The sequence below is a fragment of the Falco biarmicus genome, chromosome 13 (genome assembly GCF_023638135.1).
Source record: "Falco biarmicus isolate bFalBia1 chromosome 13, bFalBia1.pri, whole genome shotgun sequence".
NCBI classification, from domain to species: Eukaryota; Metazoa; Chordata; class Aves; order Falconiformes; family Falconidae; genus Falco; species Falco biarmicus.
This window is the reverse complement of record NC_079300.1, coordinates 18,868,103-18,888,724: the sequence shown is the minus strand read 5'-3', so window position 1 is coordinate 18,888,724 and position 20,622 is coordinate 18,868,103. Positions and strand designations below refer to the sequence as shown.

Genomic DNA, 20,622 nt, shown 5'->3' with positions numbered 1-20,622 from the left:
GCTTATATGTGTTCAGTGAAAATCCTATGCTCCAATTCTGCTTCATTAGCTTTAAGAGTTATAAAACTTCGAACTACATAAAACTTGTAACTTCATATAAAACATCTATTCTAAGATGTTGTTTCATAATACTTTTTAAAATGAAACTTTGTTTTAGGAGTTCAAGGAAGAATGGGTCTAAGAGGAGAAAAAGGAGATGGTGGTGTGCAAGGTCCTCCAGGTCTTGATGGGTCTGAAGGAATACCTGGTCTACCAGGTATGGAATATGTATATTGAAAATTACTGTATAGTGTGGAGAGCAGAGATAATATTACCTCAGTGCTAGCACATAAATTCAGCTCCAGCAGCAGCACTACATTCTCTGCATTAACCCTGAAGCTTTTCTGAGAATTCTGAAACTGAGCAATTTCAAAAGCTGTTATTTGAAAGTCATAGCAGCTGCCACCAAATGGTTCTTTGTTTCTTTCTAAATACAGAATATTGTTTGGGGTGATAAATAGAACATAATATTAAGTCCTGAATAATAATAACTTCAAAATCTAAAAGCTGATGAGGCCACTGAATAAAAATTGGTGTCTATAAAAGTAAAGTCTGAATTCTGTTTTGTTAAAAAAAGAAGTAAGAATTCTAAAATATGACCATTACAATTGTGCACAAAAATGTTTCAGAAGCTTTTTTTATTCCAGATTAATTTTATTACCCCTTTCAAAGCCTGCATGTTTGGCTTGTATTTTGAAAGTTACCAGATCTTCAGTGAAAAGCAGACTTTAAAAATACCTGCATAAATTATAAACCTACCTAAGACATTTCCTAAGATATTTCACAAAGTTTTGCTCTGCCATTACCTTAACCTCATACATAATGATACATGTTGAACCTCGAGTGAGACGATGCATCTGCTTTTTTTCAAATTGATGTTAATAAAACATCTTTACTTCTCTCTATTCTGTGGTTTTGATTCTTCAAGATAACTTCTTTCTAGAAAACTGTATGACGCTATAATTAAATACATTAAAAGGGTGACAATTAGAAATAACATTAAACTTATAATCAAAATTGCTCTTCTCGTGATGGCAATTATCCATGCTTTATGTCATCATATCCATATTTATGTCATACCTAGCAATGACTATAAAGGATAGTCATTGCTAGGTAGCCAGTCACAAAAAAAGCTGCAAATGCTCCACTACTCCCTAACTTTTTATGGAAGCAAATAAGACTTCACCTGTCTACATGTTCAAGCATTGCTAATACCCTAAAATGTAGACATCTGGACGTTCTAGATGCAACTAGATCTTGTAGTCATTAAACTGAATGCTAATTTAGCTAAATTAAGCTAAAGATAAGTGAGTAGGGGGAAAAGTGCCTGAGCCATATAAGAAAAAGCTCGTGGGTATACTAGTTGTAAGAAGCGCATAATAAGTAAGTAATAATGTGATTGTGAAATGCCCAGAAACCAGAGTGAACTCAGGGAGACAATGATAGGAGAGTCCAGTGCGTGAATACAAATTCATGATCTTGATCAAAATTCGCAAAAGTATGTTTCCATTGCTGCCCCTAAGTGCTGTAGTCACAAATTTTAATTTTAATGTTGATACATAAGATGCTTTTTATTTCCTTGACTTTCTGACAACAATAATGATAACTTTAGCTGTGTCTGGGGCAAGAGGCTGCATGTTTATTTATAAAATAATAAGATACCATGACATGGTGTTCAGTAGAGGGTTCTGTGTTCATGACAGATCTACCAGCCGGCTAGTGTCTAGAGCAAACATGTGAAGATGACACTTATTTCTTCACCTTGCAGGTGTCAAAGGATTTATGGGTCTTCCAGGGATGCCTGGAGGACAAGGATTCCCAGGTGCACCAGGAAACAAAGGGGACATGGGAATTCCAGGTCATTTTCTGTCAAGCCATATTACAAATTCATAGAGCTGTATAGAAATTTGCACAGATCTGAGCAGTTACTATAAGCGCACTACACAATACTTAGACTGGGATTTATTCTTTGCATTACCTATAGGCTTTTTAGCACCACAGCATTTGCTTGACTTGCACAATGCAGTTCTCTCTCTCTCTAAATGAAATATAACTTCTTTAGTTTGTATATGGTTACATGTATTCTTTTTAATGTGTTTAGAAATAAATCACTGGCTGTATAAATTAATCTTTAATGAAGAATGAATATACAAGCAGTAGTTCACAAAACAGAAGGTGCGGTATACAATTATATTCCTTTTAAGAATGGTATCGGTATCTTTATTTTTCCAGGTCCAAAAGGACAGAAAGGATCTCCAGGCTTTCCAGGACCATCAGGTGACCCTGGTCCACCGGGCTATGGTGGCTTTCCAGGTGACAAAGGAGATCCTGGGTACCCATCTGCCGGGCCTCCAGGAGAACCTGGTCCAAAGGTATGAAGACACTGGAAACATTGTCATATTAGGCAATAAGCAGAGACTTTGACTATAAAAACAGAACAAAGTGTAAGCAAGAGCTGCAGAGTTTGCAGAAGTAGATGATTGGCTAGTGATCAGAAGTATGAAAATTCTGTTGTGTACTCAGGACAAGTTTTTGAGTTCATTATTTTTCATTTTTCTCTTGGTTCAAGAATTTATTTGTAAAGATGGAACATCTTGGAAATAACTTTGTTTCTTTAGAAATTGCTAATCCATTAAGAAAAAGGACTTGCACTTAAGAAGCAGTAGTATATAAGTATTTTAAACATACAAGGAATACTTGTATAATTAAAAAGTACATAAAAACTTAATCTTAGCAAATTCAAAAGTTTGGACTCTAAAATTGTACAGTTGGCTTTTGACAGTCTAGTAATAACACAAGATTAATTGGGGGTTTTTTCTTAGCAGTGTTTATTACATTCAGTATATATTATGTTCAGTAATATATATTGCTTAGGAAAAAAACCAACAGTATCTTGTAAGTTAGGTCAACTGGATACAATTTTACTCCGCATATTCTGGTTGTTGAACAACTGGGAGTCTTTTTATGTATAAGATTATCTGAAATACATGGTTGAGGCTGCAAACTACTGCAAACTATGAGGTTACTGTCATGAAAGTCAGTAGGAATTCCAGGTAAAAGATGTATTTCAGTATTTTGTATAGCTGCATATTATGTAAGGATTGTATGTTCATTCAAAAGAGGAGCTGTTACAATAAAATTGAGGGAAGTCTATGTGTCAGTGAACACATCTAAAGACTGAAGTTGGTTTGTACAGATTAAAGAAAGATCTTTTTTTCTTAACTATAGCTAAAGGATCAGTGGTATTATGGGAAGACTTCATATAGTTACTTTGCTTTTTGTCTGAAAATCATAATGAACCATGATTTTGCTTACTTAACCTTCAAAATTATGTATGGTTTTTCTATTGTTCAAATATGGAATGTAATGTGATTCTTTACTTGTTTGTGTGTGACTGCTGTTTCTCAGGGAGATCCAGGCCTCCCAGGAGTTTTGGGCAGCAAAGGAGAAAAAGGATCCCAAGGTCATCCAGGACATAAAGGAGTACCAGGACCGCATGGGATCAGAGGGGAAACTGGAGGTGCAGGAATCCCAGGTATATTTTATTTTCAAGAGATGGTGAGATGCTGACGTTTCCTGAAGAAAATTTCTCAATGAACTACACAGGGTGCCTGTGGTGTGGCACATTTATATTCAACTGCTGTGAACCTAAACAGCTTCTTTGCTTGTCAGGCTAGTTTACCTCAGCTAGAGATCTTTTGCAACTGTCCAAAGCAGAAATGATAGCCAGCTTCTCAGACTGAGTCTGAATCTAGTCATAATGCCTCTTCTCTCCCACACCCTTTCTTCTTACAGGAAAGCTTGGACCTCCTGGAGATACTGGTGTTAAAGGACGGCAGGGCCGCCCAGGACAACAGGGCATTGCAGGCCCTCCTGGTATGATATATAGCATCGCTCCCAGATCACTGCCCCCTGGTTTGTTATTTTCTTTGCAGCGAGGCAGCTGATGTTCTGAGGTTTTTAGAATTTAAATGATGCAGTTACAGTCTCTGTTTATGTTAGTTCAAGGCTTTATTTACTTTTCTGATTCCAACTAAGGTCTTCAACAGCCTGTTTGCAATGTTGTCAGTTCAGCTGAGGCAAGAGGATTTAATTTTGTTTCACTTTTGCAAAGCTCCCCACCCTGGTGTTTTTTTATTCCCAGAGGTCTCAAGATGTGATATCCACACAATTGTAAGAAAGGCTTGCTCTACCTCCTAAAAGAGAATAATAAACTAAGATGTAGCTAGATGAGGAGGAGAAAGAAATTAATTAAGAGTGGAAAGAGAGGACAGAGTTGTAGTTGTCTTTTAAAGCAGCAAAAAAGATAAAACCATTCAATATACATAAGGGGGAGTATGTAAAAATGCCACAACAGAGGTGTGCAGTGCAGACTTTATTAAAGTGAGTGCCAGTCACTGTCTTCAAAAAGAGCATTGAATGCTCTTATGTCCAGAGATTCTCATCAAAATTATGTGGTTTTGTAGACTTTAGTGAAACTGCACTGACTTTAAATAGAGTTAGTGAAGATCAGAATCTACTCCATGTTTAGAGAAACATTGAATTTGTAATGAAGCCAGGCAGAGAAACCAAACAACCCATGCTGGTGGAAATCCATACAGGCAAAATTAAAGGCAGGATCCTAAAATACCTTTGAAAGATAGATGGTTACTGCCTGTGAAAATAGTGGGGGTGTTAAATCCACTGAAGTTCGGTGAGCTCAGTAAAAATTATGTGCTGTTCTTTACAAATGTTTATATACCAACACAGTTACATCTATCTTTGAAGTAGCTGAACTGATTCAATTTTAATAAAGGGGACTCCTATCTTCTCCTTTTGAAATGCAAAATAATAGAAATGTAAATGATGATATGGTCCATTATAATTCACAGGTGCTGTTGGAGACCCTGGAAAAAACGGACTTATTGGTGAAAGAGGTGATCAAGGTCAGGATGGTATGCCTGGTCCCCCAGGAGTAAAGGGAGAACCAGGTAACACCAGTGAAATATTTCTATTCTATTTTACAGTTGTTTTTTTCCCTAGTTAAACTGGCAAGCATTACTTGGGAAAGATTAATAAGGAGTTTCTCTGGAGCCAAAGATAAGTTTCTAAGTGTAAGGTTTTTCACTTTTATGTAATTCATAGGTTTTCCTATGTAATTATTGGACATGCTGTCAACAACCCAAATGCATATGTCATTATATAGAGTTATTTGTTTTGTTGACTATTATACATGAGATTTGTCATATAGTCACCTCAAAATGTTAGTTTGCAAGAGCCAAAGTATTGGTGTTAACAGTTCTTAAGTGTTTAATGAAAAGAACCAAAATCCTTTTAAAGGAGTCTCCTCCCTTATGTGGAAACAAGATAAAAGGAATCACAGTGTTTACTTAAATGAACAGTGAAGGTTTCCATGACCTGGCTGTTGGGCTGTAAAACCTTTCATTTTAAATATCACTCCTGACGTCATAAACATCCACAGATAGATTTAGTCCTTCACTGAATTCTGACAGAAGGTGTTTTCACATTTTACAGTGATAATTTTTCTGTGTATGTTAGTGTAATGAGGATACTAAGAATGCATTCATGGTAGGAAGTTTTTACATACTAAGTTTGAAGTAATCACTGTTAATATATTTTCTGGTTTAGGTATTTACATTTCTTCTTCTGTTTTTCACACTAACTGCAGATTTTTCTTGGTTTGTTTTTTTTTTCCTCTGAAAAAAGACAAAGCTTATTTTGTAGAATGTACCTGAAATATGATTGATTAATAAGAGTTCCTACTATAAAGGAAAACTTAGAATTTTAATTTGTATTTCTGGATAGAAGGAACTGAAATAATCAATTATATAGTATGTATAACTAAAATCTACATTTTGATTCAGTGAATTCTGAAGAAATGTGGGCAATATTATGCAACTATGATGTTTTCTAACAGTTATTCAAGACTGAGTATAATGTGACCTAATATTTTATAGGAGCACCAGGGAGAGGAATCCCTGGCTTTCGAGGTATTCCTGGTCATAGAGGTGAGTTGTCTTTTTCAGAAAGCAAAAGCTTGATTTTTAAATACCAGAATCATCATCTTCCTCTTTAAGTTGCCTCCTGCTTTTGGATGCTTCAGTTGGCACTAAGAGCGTCAGAGGAAATCAAAAGTGATTCTGTGCTTTTGATTAATGAATTGGTGCTATATACTAAATGTATAGATTTGCTTGTAAAGTTGAGACTATTGTAAAAGGGAAGTAAAGATCTAACGATAACAGATGATGATGCTGAATACTAAAAATAGTCTAAGAAAGCTGAAGTGATTGCATTTTAATTTTGTTCATCTCCCCTTCTGTGTTGATGGAACAGTTGACTGAGTGAGCTTTCCATTTTTTGTTTTCCACTGTATTTCTAGTACTGGTAGAAATCAATTGATTGCTTTACTTACAAAAAAAATAAATAAATCTCTCTTCATATCCTCTATATATTGATCCTGCACTCTAAGATCAGCCTCATAATAATATCCTTTTGGAGTAATCTCTTACTTCGTTGCACTCATTGATGCTTTTAGCTGGAGTTTAGAAGGATTTGCCAGTTCTGATGCTCAAAGAAGCATTTCTGCTACTTATGCATCAAGGTACAGTCCCTGCTCTGGTTGTTCTACCCTCCTCTCAAGTTTAGTCCTTTGTATGAGCAACCTCTGAAGTGGAGTTTTGGAGGGGTTTTTTGGTTGGTTTTTGTTTGTTTGTTTGGGGTTTCTTTTTTGTAGGTTTGTGGGGTTTGTTTTTTTGGGTTTTTTTGTTTTTTTCCAAGAGTGGTGTATACACTGCCTTGCAGTGAGTCCTGTCTTCTCACAACTATTTTGCTTTACAGTAGCAAGGTGGCTTTGGGGACTTCTCCATACTAAAAACAAAGGCTGAATTCCACCTTTGCGGTATAGTAAATGCACATATTCTGTGTAGTCATACCATTTTACTATCTTGACAGCTCTCCCCAAATGTAATACTTGTACTTTGCAGGAGTCAAAGGGGACATGGGACTGCCTGGTTTTCCTGGGCCACCGGGTATGAAAGGTCATCAGGGTGATCAAGGACCTATTGGACCTCCTGGCTTAGTGGGGTTACCTGGATTTCAAGGCACAACAGGCATGGCAATTACTGGCCAGAAAGGGAATAGAGGTATTGCTGGTGCAGATGGAAGACCAGGTGTGTTGTTATAACTCTTTATCTGAAATGATAATTGAAAGCAGAATTCAAACTGTCCAGAACTCAAGTTTGAAAGGCGTCTTCCCCCAGGACAGCTTCATAATTAAACAGGTAGTTCCTTTACCAATTAATGCAATGTTACCATTGCAAACACCGTGATGGTGATGTAAATAAAAACAATGCTAAGCTTTGCAGTCCACTCCATTGCATGATTTTGCTTTCTTCCCTTGTAGTCTGTAGGGCTGCTGAGGTCCAGCTTTAAAGAAGTGAGATAGCATGAGTGTGTAATGTGGCACTTAGGGACGTGGTTTAGTGGTGGACTTAGCAGTGTTAGGTTTGTGGTTGGACTCAATTTTAAAGGTCTTTTCCAATCTAAATGATTCTGTGATTCTGTGGCTACAGGCATAATTACAACTGGAAGATATTCAGAAAACTGTAGTGCTGTAGAGTACTGTAAGAACTCTACTCTAATCTCAGATTAAATTAGCAGGCTAGGAAAAATGATTTTATTCTTTTTTTTAAAAAAAGGTATATTTCCTTAGGAATCACTGAGGTAGTAAACATGAATAGCACTATAGAGTTGTTGAATGTCATCCTGGATTGTATGTAATGTATGTGAAATGTTGTTGGCAGCGGTCTTTACTTACTCTGATGTTTCTGTACAGGTTCTCCCGGTTTTCCCGGACCTCCTGGTCTTTCCACTTCCAGCATAAAAGGAAGCAAAGGTGTTAGAGGGGCAGATGGCATACCAGGACCAACAGGGCCAGCCGGCGACATTGGTCCTCCTGGTCCAAAAGTCAGTGAAAAGAATATTGCTTGCTTGTTACTCCATTGTTAATTTGCTCTTACCATGAAAATAACACCCAGGACAATTAAAAAGAAAAAAGAAAAGAAAAAAAACAACAAACCCAAACAACCAACACACCCCACAATCAACAAACCAAAACAAAATATGCCACATCCTTCCAAAAAATCCTTGTAATAGAGGAAAGATATTAAAATGAATATGAAAAGTAGTTTTTATGGACTTAAGTGGACTGAAAAGAAATTACTGTGAATTTCTGACATATCATTTCCTTGGTCATTCTGTGTTACGGAATAATAATAATTATGGGACTATTTCTAACATGCTCAGAAATGGAGCAGTTAATTCTAGTTGTAGCATATGCTGTGAACATAATGCTTTGAATATTCTGAACAAAAAGATAAAGTACTTCATAGCGTGCAGATGCTGCTTCCCATTTATTATTGGTGTTACCTGATTTGCAGGGAATAGAAGGTCAGTCAGGTTATCCTGGAGCTAGAGGGGACCCTGGATATCGTGGATTCCCAGGTGTAAAAGGTATTCATGTATTTATTACCTACATTTCTGTGTGCCAAATTAAATCATTTACATGTTGCATTATAATAGTATTTGTGTAATAGTACCAGGTGTGGTCCTAGACGTGAAGTTTTTCCATCAAGAGCATGGTGTAGGTCAGCTATAAATTAAAGCATTCACTAGGAGAGCATTTTCTTTGAGCTAGATGCTGTGGATATGTCCAGACTGATGTTAAAGTGACTTCAATGGCCTCTATTCCAGGCAAATTCAAAACAAGTTGACTAATAATGCATAAGGACTTTGGGACTGCTAATTAGTAATGCCACACCACTGCTAGATGATGTGACTTTTTGGCAACCTGTTAGCTATAGAACTCAAGACCATGTAATCACAATTACAATTACCCAGAGCACTGGGTCCTATGCTTGGTGTAAAATCGTCCCAATTATAATCTAACCTACCAGTTTATCAGCAGACAAACTGTTAAATGTATTGGCATCATTAATTTCATATTCCTGAGGATTAGTTGGATCAGGAGCTGAGCTGACTAAAAAGACCTTTTTAATGTAGACATATTTCTAGTTATTTAAATCTGATACAGGTCTGCGTTACTTCACTATTCTCATTTTTTCAGTTGCATGATTTACAGTGACACAGAATTGTCGTTACCTGTTTAACCTACTGGTTTGTGTTCCATGCTAATTATTGTGTATTTTATATTTGTTCTAATTTGAAAAGTCACCGTACAGTCAGTAATTATACTTTCTTAAGCAGAAAGCTGTCTTTTCGTGGCATATTCAGTCAAATCTCCTGACTTGATGATAAAAATACATATTATTTTTTTTATTCCCGGCAGAGCTGTGTAGAGTAATCTGAATGTAACCTCATACTTTGCACAGTGAAAGGAATTGTTTATTACATTTCAAACACCTGAAAAACTATACAACCCTCCCAAGAGTCATCAGTGTAACTGACAGTAGGGTTTAAACTGTGTTTAAACTGCACATCATCACTGAAGGCAGCAACTGACCTGCAAACTCGGTGACAAAAACACATAAGATAAAAAGGACATAGTCTAAAGTTGAGATTTTAAGCTAGGTCTGTGAGACCAGCCATTATATGAAGATAGGCATGGAATCATCTTCTTATAAACTGAGTGCACTTGGCCTAAAAATTACACAGTAACAAGCAGAGATGTAGAAGTCCACTTTCGCATTTCAGCCGAGTCTACAGGCTATGTTACTCTTTGGGAAGGTTGCATGGATCATGCAGAACTCTAAACCTTGACCATTGTTTTGACATTTTAAACCAGACAGACAGAAGTTCAATCTTCTCTTTTAGGAGAAAAGGGTAATCAAGGACCCCCTGGACCACCAGGTGCAGAAGGGCCAAGGGGACCAAAGGGCCAACATGGTAACCAACCATTCTTGTTCTAATACCAGCTGACTTAGGTTGATTTGTTTGGGGTTTTCTGTAGTTTGTTTTCTTTCTTTTAATACAGAGCAATAGCTCTTCATTATATTTTTCTTGCAAGGTCCATCTGGAGTCCCTGGGAGAATATTCTCTGTCCCAGGAAGCAAGGGCCCTCCTGGACTGCCAGGAATCCCAGGAACACCAGGTGATCAAGGAATTCAAGGGATTCCTGGACTACAAGGTGGTTTAAATTTTTTATCTCTCTACGTGTTTGTGTGTGCTGCTTAGTGGAACATTTTGGTTTTGCGGGAAAACATGCTTCTGCATAGAAAATTTATGTGTCTTTAAAAACACCTCTCCATATTTTAAAAAACGTTATTTGTATCTTGTTGACAATCTTATGGTTATAAGCTGTCCCGTTCCACCTGCCCTCCACCCGCACAGTCAGTGAGTTTTTCCCTCCAACATAAGCCTAAGCAAATGAATGGAATAAGAAGTAAACTTGGATCAAAACTTTCACCATTTTCATACAACCAGAACCATGCTCAGGATGTTTGTCATTCTTGGGGGGGGGCAGGAAATTACCGTGTTTAATAGAAGTACTCTAGATGTGCTACAAAGTGATCATGTCTGTCACAGTCTGGGGATGGGAAGGGAAAGGAGAGGCTGGCTACTTCTTCACTGGCACTAGAAGTGAAGCCTGCCACGTGAGGAATAGGGAGCAAGGAGCAGGTAGGATGAGGGGTGTGCAGTGGGTACTTGCCCACCCTTCTCAATACCACAGCTTTCCACCCCAGCACAGGAGCTCCCAGGACGGGCAGGCAGGCTTGCCAGAAGGCATGCCCCACTCAGAAATGACAGCTGCCTCCAGCATAACAAGCTGGCACTAAAGAATTCTTCTTTTACACTTTCCTTAAAGTTGTTTTACAAAGGAGCTGCACTATTTATAGAAGTACAAACCGCGGCCAAGATAATTATGGCCTCTTGCTATATTTCTGAAATATTTCTATTGTATGGCACATGCTAAAAGAAGCTATTTGCTTTGGTTTCTGTAAACATTTCTTATGAGAATAATATTGTTCTGCAATACATTAAATATTTCCTTGTAATCTTCCTGCTAGAAAACATGGTGACTGTACCGCTACAGTCTCAAAAATTACTAAATTCATGCTGGTGTTTTCATTCTAACACAGCTACATTTATGTGGGAATTTTAACTTTATCCCTTAACAGTTATTAAAATCTGGAATAACTACTCCTATGTGATTCTGGGTTTTTTTCTTGATTACAATTTAGGACCTAAAGGAGTAAAAGGTCTACCAGGAAGTTTTGGTCATCCAGGTCAACCAGGACTGCCTGGTCCTAAAGGAGACAGGGGATTTCCAGGACAAAGAGGTACAGGAAAGCAGACATCTCTGACTGCTCTTACTGAATTTACAGATAAACTGTATTCCTGATTTCTTCCTTCCTATTGCATGGATTGATATTCTGTAACATTTACAGTAGCTTTAGGGCCAGAAGCACATCTAAGCATATTTTATCTTTTAATAGATGCATGTTCACAACTGAAATAATAATTTACAAAGATATCCCTTGATTGTCTCCTCTGTTGTTAATCATATTTGTTTATCCATTTGAAATCCCTGGGTATCAGTGTGCCTTTTTATGACATCAAAATAGAACTAAATTTTTCTATTCAGTCACCATAAAATGTTTTTACTTTTACAACTTTTTTTGTAAAAATAGCCATGGTTCTTTAAAATACCTCACTATTCCATGAAACTATGTAATGTAAAGTTACCTGAGCTAGGTCTGAAGGAGTTAATCTAGCAACAAATAGTATCTTCTTATTGATAATTGTTTTGTTAGTTTTCGAGTGGTTCGACTAATTTAAATGAAGTAAAAATTCAAACAAAATGATTGCAGTCATATTTCTTTCCCCTCCACAGGCCAACCTGGACTTATTGGCTTTCCAGGTCTACAGGGGTTACCTGGATCACCAGGTACTATCATTGTTAGGCCAACAAGAAGAGGTTTTATCTTTACCCGGCATAGTCAATCAACAAAGATTCCTTCATGCCCACATGGGACGTCGCAGATCTATGTTGGCTATTCGCTGCTTTTTGTGCAAGGAAATGAACGAGCACACGGACAAGACCTTGGTACTGTATTGGTAAAAATTTTCAGATAGTTTTCTTTAGAGTCTAGTAATGCGAAATTGTCACAAAACCAAACTGACAGTAAGTGTCCAAGATGAACGTTGGTTTCAACCATCAGTGTCTAGAGTGGTCTGCTGCTCTGAGTCAATTCAGGAATTGTGGCTTGAAAGACACCTTTCTTCCCTGCACTCCTGTACTCCCTTTTCGCTATCCCTAGACATTTTTGAAGAGGAATTTGGTTGCTTGTGGATAGACGTCTAGTATACATGTTCACAGTATCTGCACAGGGCTGTCAGTAATAACACAGGATCTAAGAGAGAATCTTGCTATTTGGAGACCAAATGGGATGCCTTAGGGTGTCAATAATAGCACCAGAAGCTTTTGTTTAAGCAGCTGAATCCCTGCCACTATGTCAAGGACCAATACAATTCAAGAAGATATTATTTAAACAGATTTTCTTCTTAGCCCTTATTTTCTACATACGTGTTTTTATATAGAACATAAGCTTTTAGCTTTCAAATAATTTGATTGTAGATGCTTCACTCTATATAGTTGCCAACTGTTTTAATCTTCACTATAGTAAATTGGATGCCACCACGTCTCTTTTGTTTGCTGCACTAAGTATAATCTATCTGTGGCAAACCTCTTCTCTTCTGTCTTTTAGGAACAGCTGGTAGCTGCTTGCAGAGATTTACCACCATGCCATTCTTATTCTGTAACACCAATGATGTTTGTAGTTTTGCTTCTCGCAATGATTATTCATACTGGCTGTCAACTGCAGCAGTAATGCCAATAGACATGGCACCAATTTCTGGCAGGGCACTAGAGCCCCATATAAGCAGGTAAGAGTATAAAAATTTTAGCTCTTCTGGCCTGGAACCACAAAGACATCATAAATTGTTTTGAATGGCAAACCTTAGGCAAAGACCTGCCCATCTCAGCCAGTACAAGCACTGGGTTTAACCACCTGATTTTTGATTGCTCACCTGAATATGCCAGATACTCAGTGATACTCTTTAAGAAAAGTTAGATTGAAGCTAGTGTCCTACCGCAGGGCTTACTATCCATAGCTGACATAAGAAGATGGCACACAATCCTACTGATTGCAGTGATATTTTTTTAAAAAGACAAACTATTGTTGTGTATATTGAAGGCGGACTAAAATGAAATAGCTTCATTATTTGGAATACAGTACAAATCAAGTTCTGCTTTCAAATGTGTGTGATGCATTTACTGTAGCTGGTGAAAAACGTTGTAAGTTGCGGCTGAAAGTTCTCTGCGATGAAACACTCTTGTGCAATTGTAGCCCTTCCTAGTTGCTTTAGAACAGCTGAGAAGGATGAAGAGCATTTCAAGAGGAAAACCTCTAAAAGCATGAAAAAACAAGAGTAGCACAACCAAACTGGGGAAGGCAAGCTTTGCCTTCTGTCTTATAGCCTACCCTGCCCAGCTGTTGCAATCTAGTAGCTCAGCTTCATAGTTTCTTCATTTAGGAAACAAAGATTACTTTTTTTTTCTAATCTTAGCAAATAAAGGTACAGAACTTTGATCTACACCATAACAACATGAAGTAGTGAGTACATGAAGAAGGTAAACTTTAGCTTTTTACTTCAGTAACGGCAAAAATAGGAAGCTCATGTGTTCTGGGACTAATTTCCATTTTATACCAATTTTGTTTGGTGTTACCTTGCTTTGCAATCCCCACTAGTATTTGGGTTACCTTCAGTTTACTTCTCACCATATTAAACAGAGAAAACCTTTGTGAGTTGTAACATTTATAGTAAGCCATGCCATTAGGTAGCTGCTATCCTAGAAGATCCTTTCTTTTTTTTGTCTGCTTTTGTGTTTTCCCTCATATCTGCAGCGATTGCATGTGTGTTTCTTCTTACAGGTGTGTTGTCTGTGAAGGACCTGCAATGATAATAGCAGTTCACAGCCAAACAACTGCAGTTCCTGCATGTCCGGAAGGCTGGATATCTCTCTGGAAGGGTTTTTCTTTTGTTATGGTGAGAATATAAAGACTTGATTTATTAATTTTATGTCCTTTCATTGACATTTTTACCTGCTTATAGCTCATTTGTTTTTTTTATAATTCTTAATATTTTTTCCCTTTAGCAATAAGTAGACAATAATTCTATGAACTCTTTTTAACTGCCAGGCACATAAGAATAACTGTTCTGATCTGTCTTCAAAAATAGGTGGCAGGAGGAAAAGTGGAAAAGATGCAAGAAGACCCATAGGATTTTAGTCAGAAAAATAACTGCATTCTCTCATTTTCATGTGTCATGTTAAGATCTAGGAAACAGGTTTGGGGAGTGGAGTGGTTAAGCTGGTCCTGAACACAAATACACAGAAATAACTGACCCATTTCCATGGCAGGCAGTTCTTTTGTAAATGAGGTCTTGGGGCTGAACTCCACAGAAAGCTAAAATCAAAACAAATGCAGAACACTGTCCACAAAAAACTGCCTCAGCAATTTTGTTGCCATAACAAGATATGAGTGAAGAAAGTTCATAATGTGACTGCAAATTAAGAACTGATTATGGGAATAAGGGTGTATCTATACGAGGGGACACTGCACTTTATCTTTGCTATCCATGCCTGTGGGATGTCACAGGGGTGCCAGCAAATGAGGGTAAAAGACAGCATTAAAGAAAAACACACTCTTTTTTGCATGATACAAAGTCCTTTTAGGTCTAGTGTGAAACTTGTTGTCTCTCCTGGGATTTGGCCCTAAGTAGTAATAATAATCATAACCTTGGAAAACAATGAGAGAATTTTTGCAGCATCTGGTTGAAGTAATTGGCTTGTTTCCAGCATCAGCAAATTTAAATGGTATTTTCTAGCCATTTTTCTACTGTCATAAATGTAGAGCTATTTCTACAAGCATTTACCGACATCAGAGAAGAAAAATGCCTTCTTTGCTCTTTGTGTTTGGAGAAGCTATCAATGCAACAAAAAATACGAACACACACAAAATAGGGAATTTGGCTTGTTTGTAATTCAGTTACTATCACCCTCAACTGGACAGAAGCCAGCTCCTTTCTAGTCTCTGTACTGGTTACAATTTCATGGAGCAGAAAAAGGCTTTTGCGGGGACTTAAATGTCATAATAGTCCTTGAACTTTCATAAGGCTTCTGTGCTTCATTATAAGTTTGATAAAACTAATCTACGTTCATTTTGCTTTGTCCAAGATATACCACAGAACATATGGTACCTTTTTAGATAATTTTTTTTGCCTGCAGTTTACTAAAAGCTGATGGACAAGTTCTCATAAAAAAAAATGTGTTGGTGGTTACAGTATACAAGTGCTGGCTCAGAAGCTTCTGGCCAAGCATTGGCATCTCCTGGATCTTGTCTGGAAGAATTTCGAGCCATTCCATTCATAGAGTGCCATGGCAGGGGGACGTGCAACTACTACACAAATTCCTACAGTTTCTGGCTGGCATCGTTAAATCCAAGAAGAATGTTCAGGTAAACTGAACTTCCTTGCATCCATACGCATCACATTCATGCTGCAAGTGCCTGAGGAGAATATAACTGCCTGCATAACATGGGGGGGCTCCCTTAGTAATTCCCCCCAGTTTAGACATCCCCCTTCCTTAGGTTTAGGCTTGTTCTTTAGCACAAAGATGCCTTAAGTCAGCCAAAGATTTCAGTGGTGGTGTCAATAATTCCATATCCAACACTTCATCATTATTTAAAAACATTTACATTCACAAAAAGTAAATGTTTCTTTTCTTTCTTTTAGGAGACCTCTGCCACAGACTTTGAAAGCAGGAGAACTAGAAAATATCATCAGCCGTTGTCAGGTCTGCATGAAGAGACCAGTCTAAACAGTGGCCACTCTTGATGGAACATGAAACTCTGCTTTTATTACAAAGAATTGCCTAACTCTAAAGAGCTATAATTTATATTAAAGCCCAACTGCATCTGGAAAGAGAATTATAAATTGCCAGTGCAGCACTGTGGTGAAGTAGGGCAACAGTTTGACTTTTGTCTTTGGCAAGTGACAAAGCACTTTGTTGGAGAAAGCTTGTAACGGCAGTCCGCAGGGGCTTCTGCTGAACTATGCCATTTATAAGCTGCATCTTCATGATAAAACTATGGCATCACCAGATCTTTAATGAAAGGTGTTAATGCTGCCTTCTGTCATGTGCTTTTCAAACAGCAAGACAAGCTAAATGCTCTAATATCAGCTTACATATGTTCAGTGTTCAAAGTGGATGTAATTTAAGATGAAAATCTGGCACTTAAGAGAGATAGGGTTCAATAGGAAATATTTTCAGTGCACTTTTAAATATATAATGATTCATTTAGGGTTGGTTTTGTTTTGGTTTTCTTGTCTAATAAACAAGTGTCTCCCCACTTACCTCACCATTCCTCTGGCTGGCAAACAGGAATACCATCTTTTTTTATATCCTGACAATAATAATGGTTCTTGACTAGCCAGAAAAGGAGCTACACCATGCCCTGGGCAGGCAGTACAGCAGTGACCTGCACTAGCTGTGTTCTCCAGAGTGACTGTGGCTAAGGACTGACTAAGTGAAAGTGTTGGAAAGTTTTCGTGGCTTTTGACATAATCATGAGATCTTTTAAATTCAAAAGCTGACAGTATTTGGCCTCTACTATGATCACATGCTTTTATCTCTACTGAAGAACAACTAATTACCATATTTTAATTTGGTATTTTGATGAAATTAACAGTTACTGTATGGCTCAAGGCCTCCCATGGCATTACCAGGTTATCACACGCCCAGCAGGATGCGATCGCTTTCTATTTTATTTTTAATAGATAACAAAAATATAATATTTGCATTTTGCAGTATTCCATATTTTAAATATTTATTGCAAATTATATTCTGTATTTAAATATTTATCACAGATTTCTGCAAATGAAACAATTTATTCCATCCAGTTAAGCGTATGCATCCAAAATCTAAAAAAGACTGATATTTAAATTGTACCATCTAAGCACTGACTTATACAAGAGAATCCAACTGTAAATGAACATAAATACTTGAAAAGCACTTTCATTTACTCATATAACTTATATACAATTGTAGCTCTGAAGTTTTTTTTTTAATATTTATAACATTGCACTTGCAAAGCTATTTAAAATTGTAATGTTAACATTTAAAATGTTAATATTTTTAATACTTGCACAATCTATCAGAATTCCAGTATTTAGTGTTATAGAAGAAACCTGACTCATCTGAATAGTTCTGTAAATGCATCATTTTAAATGTAGGGTCTAGCAATTCATTGAAATAACCAAGATTTCTCATTTAGATGTTTTTTAAGCCAGTGAAATTTTATATTGTTTCTGTTAAAATACTTGCATTTGTTTGTCTGACTGTTTGAATTCTCAGTGTTAACCTAACTAAGAAAAAGTTTTGTGTGTGTTTCATGCCAGTATCTTCTGACAGCCTAACATGAAGATACCATCTGCATGAACTGAAAGGATAAATTATTGTTTGCTTTAACAGTCATAGTATTTCTGTTTGCAAAGTACAGTTGTGAATTTGCAGGTTTTTATGAAGAATCTCTGTGCAGATGCACTACTGATAAGAAGGTATTAATGTCAAGTTAAGATTTAGTCTTCCATTTGAACCAGGTTTGGAGTTGAGGGTGTTTTCCTTTAAACAATCACATATATAGATTTTTCCATAAACTCTGAAGTTTGCTTTAAATATTCAAATATAAAATCCACACCTGTTCCTTGTTAGGTTGTTGGGGGTTTGGTGGAGTTTTTTTTTCATTAAGGCTCATCACAATCACCCAAAGGCATTGTGCACGGTATACAATTGATGGCTGTGGAGACCCTCATGCAAAACTTGCTAGCAGAATGCAGGATGTAAGTGCCTGAGATTGAAGTCTGCTGGAAATGATCAGTAGAGGGTAATGTGTAAGGAGAAGGGAACAGATGGTGGTTTTAAAGTCCAAAGGTAAGTTACAAAGAGATGTCTCATAGTATAGCACGTAACTGAAAGTTGTGCCTTGTTCCCAGTTCTGGCGTCCACTGCTCGCTTTTTATGTGGCCTTCAACAAGTTACTGAGGAAAGATTTTCATAAATAGCTTTAGATTTTGAGTGCTCAAACTCAGTCTTTCAAAAGCATGGAACACAACTACAGGGACGCACATGTTCATCAAGTCTAGCATAATACAAGCTGGACACTGAAAATCAAGGAAAAACCTGAAAAAAGTCGATCTCTGCAGATGCAGATCATTTGACGCCCCTACTGCTAATGATTGTTGTGAGGATTAGTTAACTCATGTCTGTAAATGCTTTGAGAGCCTTAACTGGAAAGTGCTGACGAGGTGCAAGGTGTTAATATATTGTACTGAAAGAATGGAAGCACGAGAAATCAGAAATAATGAGCAAACACTGGGGGGGGGGGGGGGGGGGCAAGCGGGGAAGAGGAAAGCAAACCTTCTGCTAAATACAGCCAAATAAAAATATTTTGACTAAATAAAAGACCCATTTCACTTTGGTTTTTTTCTTTGTTCTTCCCTGTGCTAATGATCTTTTCCAGTACCTATGCATATTATTATTATTTAAAAAAAATAATTGATAGTGTCATGTGATTAAAAGATAGTAGGTAGTTTATCCTCAGAAAGACTCTGACCCTCTTCTACTTGGATTACACTAGAAATCTAGAGCTTCAGCACAGAAACTCAGCCGGATGTCTGCCTGCTGTCTTCCTAGACCTGTTTCTACGTAGGATGCTGGGATGGGCTGGTGACAGACAGGGGTTTCAAATCTGAAGGACGTGGCCATGTTCAAATTCTCTTCTACGGCATTCATTCATGTTTTCTGCTGGATTCATATGCACGAAGCGCAGGTGGGTGGCAAGTTGCTGTTGACAGAAATAGTATGAAAGGAAGAGTTGTGATTACACTAAAGAAAAACTAGGAAGAGCGCCCTGCCCAGCGTGCCCCCTCCATACGCAGGTGCTGCGTGCAAGCTCCATCCGGGCCTTGCCTGAGCTCTGCTGTAGGTGGGCTTGTGTCCAGCCCCCTCCCCTGCTGCTCCCAACTTTTTCACTTGCCTTTGGCCTGGCATCTGACTTGTCACCCTGCATCTGCCTGACAGTTGCTGGACAGTCCACAGAACCTTTAATGTCACCAGCCCAGCTCTGTGTTGCTGTGCCCAGTATGGTGGGACTGTGCCCTTGCTGGAGAGATCACTGCCCTGCTGAGGCTGGGGTTGCCTTCCTCTGCGGAAGGAAGCCACGCTTGCAGCTTGCTGGCAAATACTCACAGCTGGCCTAGGAAACCCTGTAACCCCAGGTGCAAGAAAGGAAAGGAAGTCAAAACCTGTAAAAACTAGTTTTTCTAGTAGGACTTGTAGTGTTTCCTCAGTCAGAAGGCAGTACCCAGAGGTATTCTGTAACTGCACCCAGACAAACAAGCAGGTTCTGTGCAGCAGAGAGAAAAGGGTACCTAAGATTGTTAAGATTTCAGTGTGAAAATAAGTAAGACTTATCTGAAAATCAAACTGATACAAGTGTTGTCTGCAACATTGTTGAGGATAGCCTTTCAAATCACTGAAGAAAATCAAGGGTATCTGCAGAGATCTGAAAACAGTCAAAGAAAATAATTTGTGCATGGGCCTTCCTGAAAGGGATGAGAGTACAGCTAGGGTACAGCCTGATGCAGTCCTTTTTGAGATTTGACAGAATACAGGGGTAATTTATAACATGATACTGCACTAGAAATCACCAGCAGGGCTCTTCTGGAGAATTTCCTATGGAATAGTAGAACTGAGGTGGTCTGTGGCCACTTTTATTGGGTGACTGCTCAACTGATGAACAGTCATATATTCAACGGAATAAAAACAGTTACATAACTGATCGCAATATAAAATTATATATGTGGAATCCTGGGAGACAGACCATATTTCTACTGTACTTCAAGAATCAGGTTTTAGACTTGTTACTGTTTGGTTGGGAGGGGGGCTGTTTCATGGAATTTTTTAAAGACTAAATCCCTATTGATAGTTTGTAAATCTTAGAGCCTGGAGGACTGGCAAAACTGAGGAGGAATCTTGTACAGAATGATGGGGATTGCCTGGGAGGATGTGCTCAGGCCAAAATTTGTGTTTCAAGGAGGCCAAATGTAAGATAACGTATCTAAAGGCAAATAAGGTAAACTTCTCATGTTAAACAACTTTTATCTAGTAACAGATCGTATTTCAGACCACTTGCCTCTGTAAAACAGTGCCGTTTGTATCCATAAGGAGCTGAATTAGCAAGATGTGGGCCTTGGATCAATATATGCTTCAGTACTTCTGACATCGCTACTTATTTTGACCTCCAAAACATTGCTGTGACTATAAATCAAAACACAGGGCGAGCTCAGAGGCTACTTTCCTCTCCTTAAAAAATTATCTGCTACATAGAATAGTGTTCTTAGTTTGGGGGGGGGGGGTATGGAATTGGTAAATTGATAGTTATCACAAGGGTGCAGCTGCTCTTCGGTGGCCTGTGCTGTGAGCGAGAGCCGGTTTCAGGAAGG

General features: G+C 37.9%; 1 protein-coding gene across 1 annotated transcript in view; it reads left to right on the top strand.

Moving 5' to 3' along the window:
• The window catches only part of COL4A3 (collagen type IV alpha 3 chain), a 68,099-nt gene extending 47,613 nt beyond the window's left edge, over positions 1-20,486 (top strand). Inside the window, exons 35-52 of the mRNA XM_056358455.1 lie at positions 158-256; positions 1,808-1,897; positions 2,272-2,411; positions 3,448-3,574; positions 3,835-3,915; positions 4,911-5,009; positions 5,997-6,047; positions 7,023-7,208; positions 7,874-8,004; positions 8,478-8,550; positions 9,871-9,942; positions 10,064-10,183; positions 11,238-11,336; positions 11,891-12,103; positions 12,765-12,942; positions 13,992-14,106; positions 15,403-15,575; positions 15,853-20,486. Coding sequence (XP_056214430.1) covers positions 158-256; positions 1,808-1,897; positions 2,272-2,411; positions 3,448-3,574; positions 3,835-3,915; positions 4,911-5,009; positions 5,997-6,047; positions 7,023-7,208; positions 7,874-8,004; positions 8,478-8,550; positions 9,871-9,942; positions 10,064-10,183; positions 11,238-11,336; positions 11,891-12,103; positions 12,765-12,942; positions 13,992-14,106; positions 15,403-15,575; positions 15,853-15,937 — 2,132 coding nt within the window. The 3' untranslated portion in view covers positions 15,938-20,486. The remainder of the gene's footprint in view (positions 1-157; positions 257-1,807; positions 1,898-2,271; positions 2,412-3,447; positions 3,575-3,834; positions 3,916-4,910; positions 5,010-5,996; positions 6,048-7,022; positions 7,209-7,873; positions 8,005-8,477; positions 8,551-9,870; positions 9,943-10,063; positions 10,184-11,237; positions 11,337-11,890; positions 12,104-12,764; positions 12,943-13,991; positions 14,107-15,402; positions 15,576-15,852) is intronic.
• The last annotated feature ends 136 nt before the right edge of the window (positions 20,487-20,622 follow it).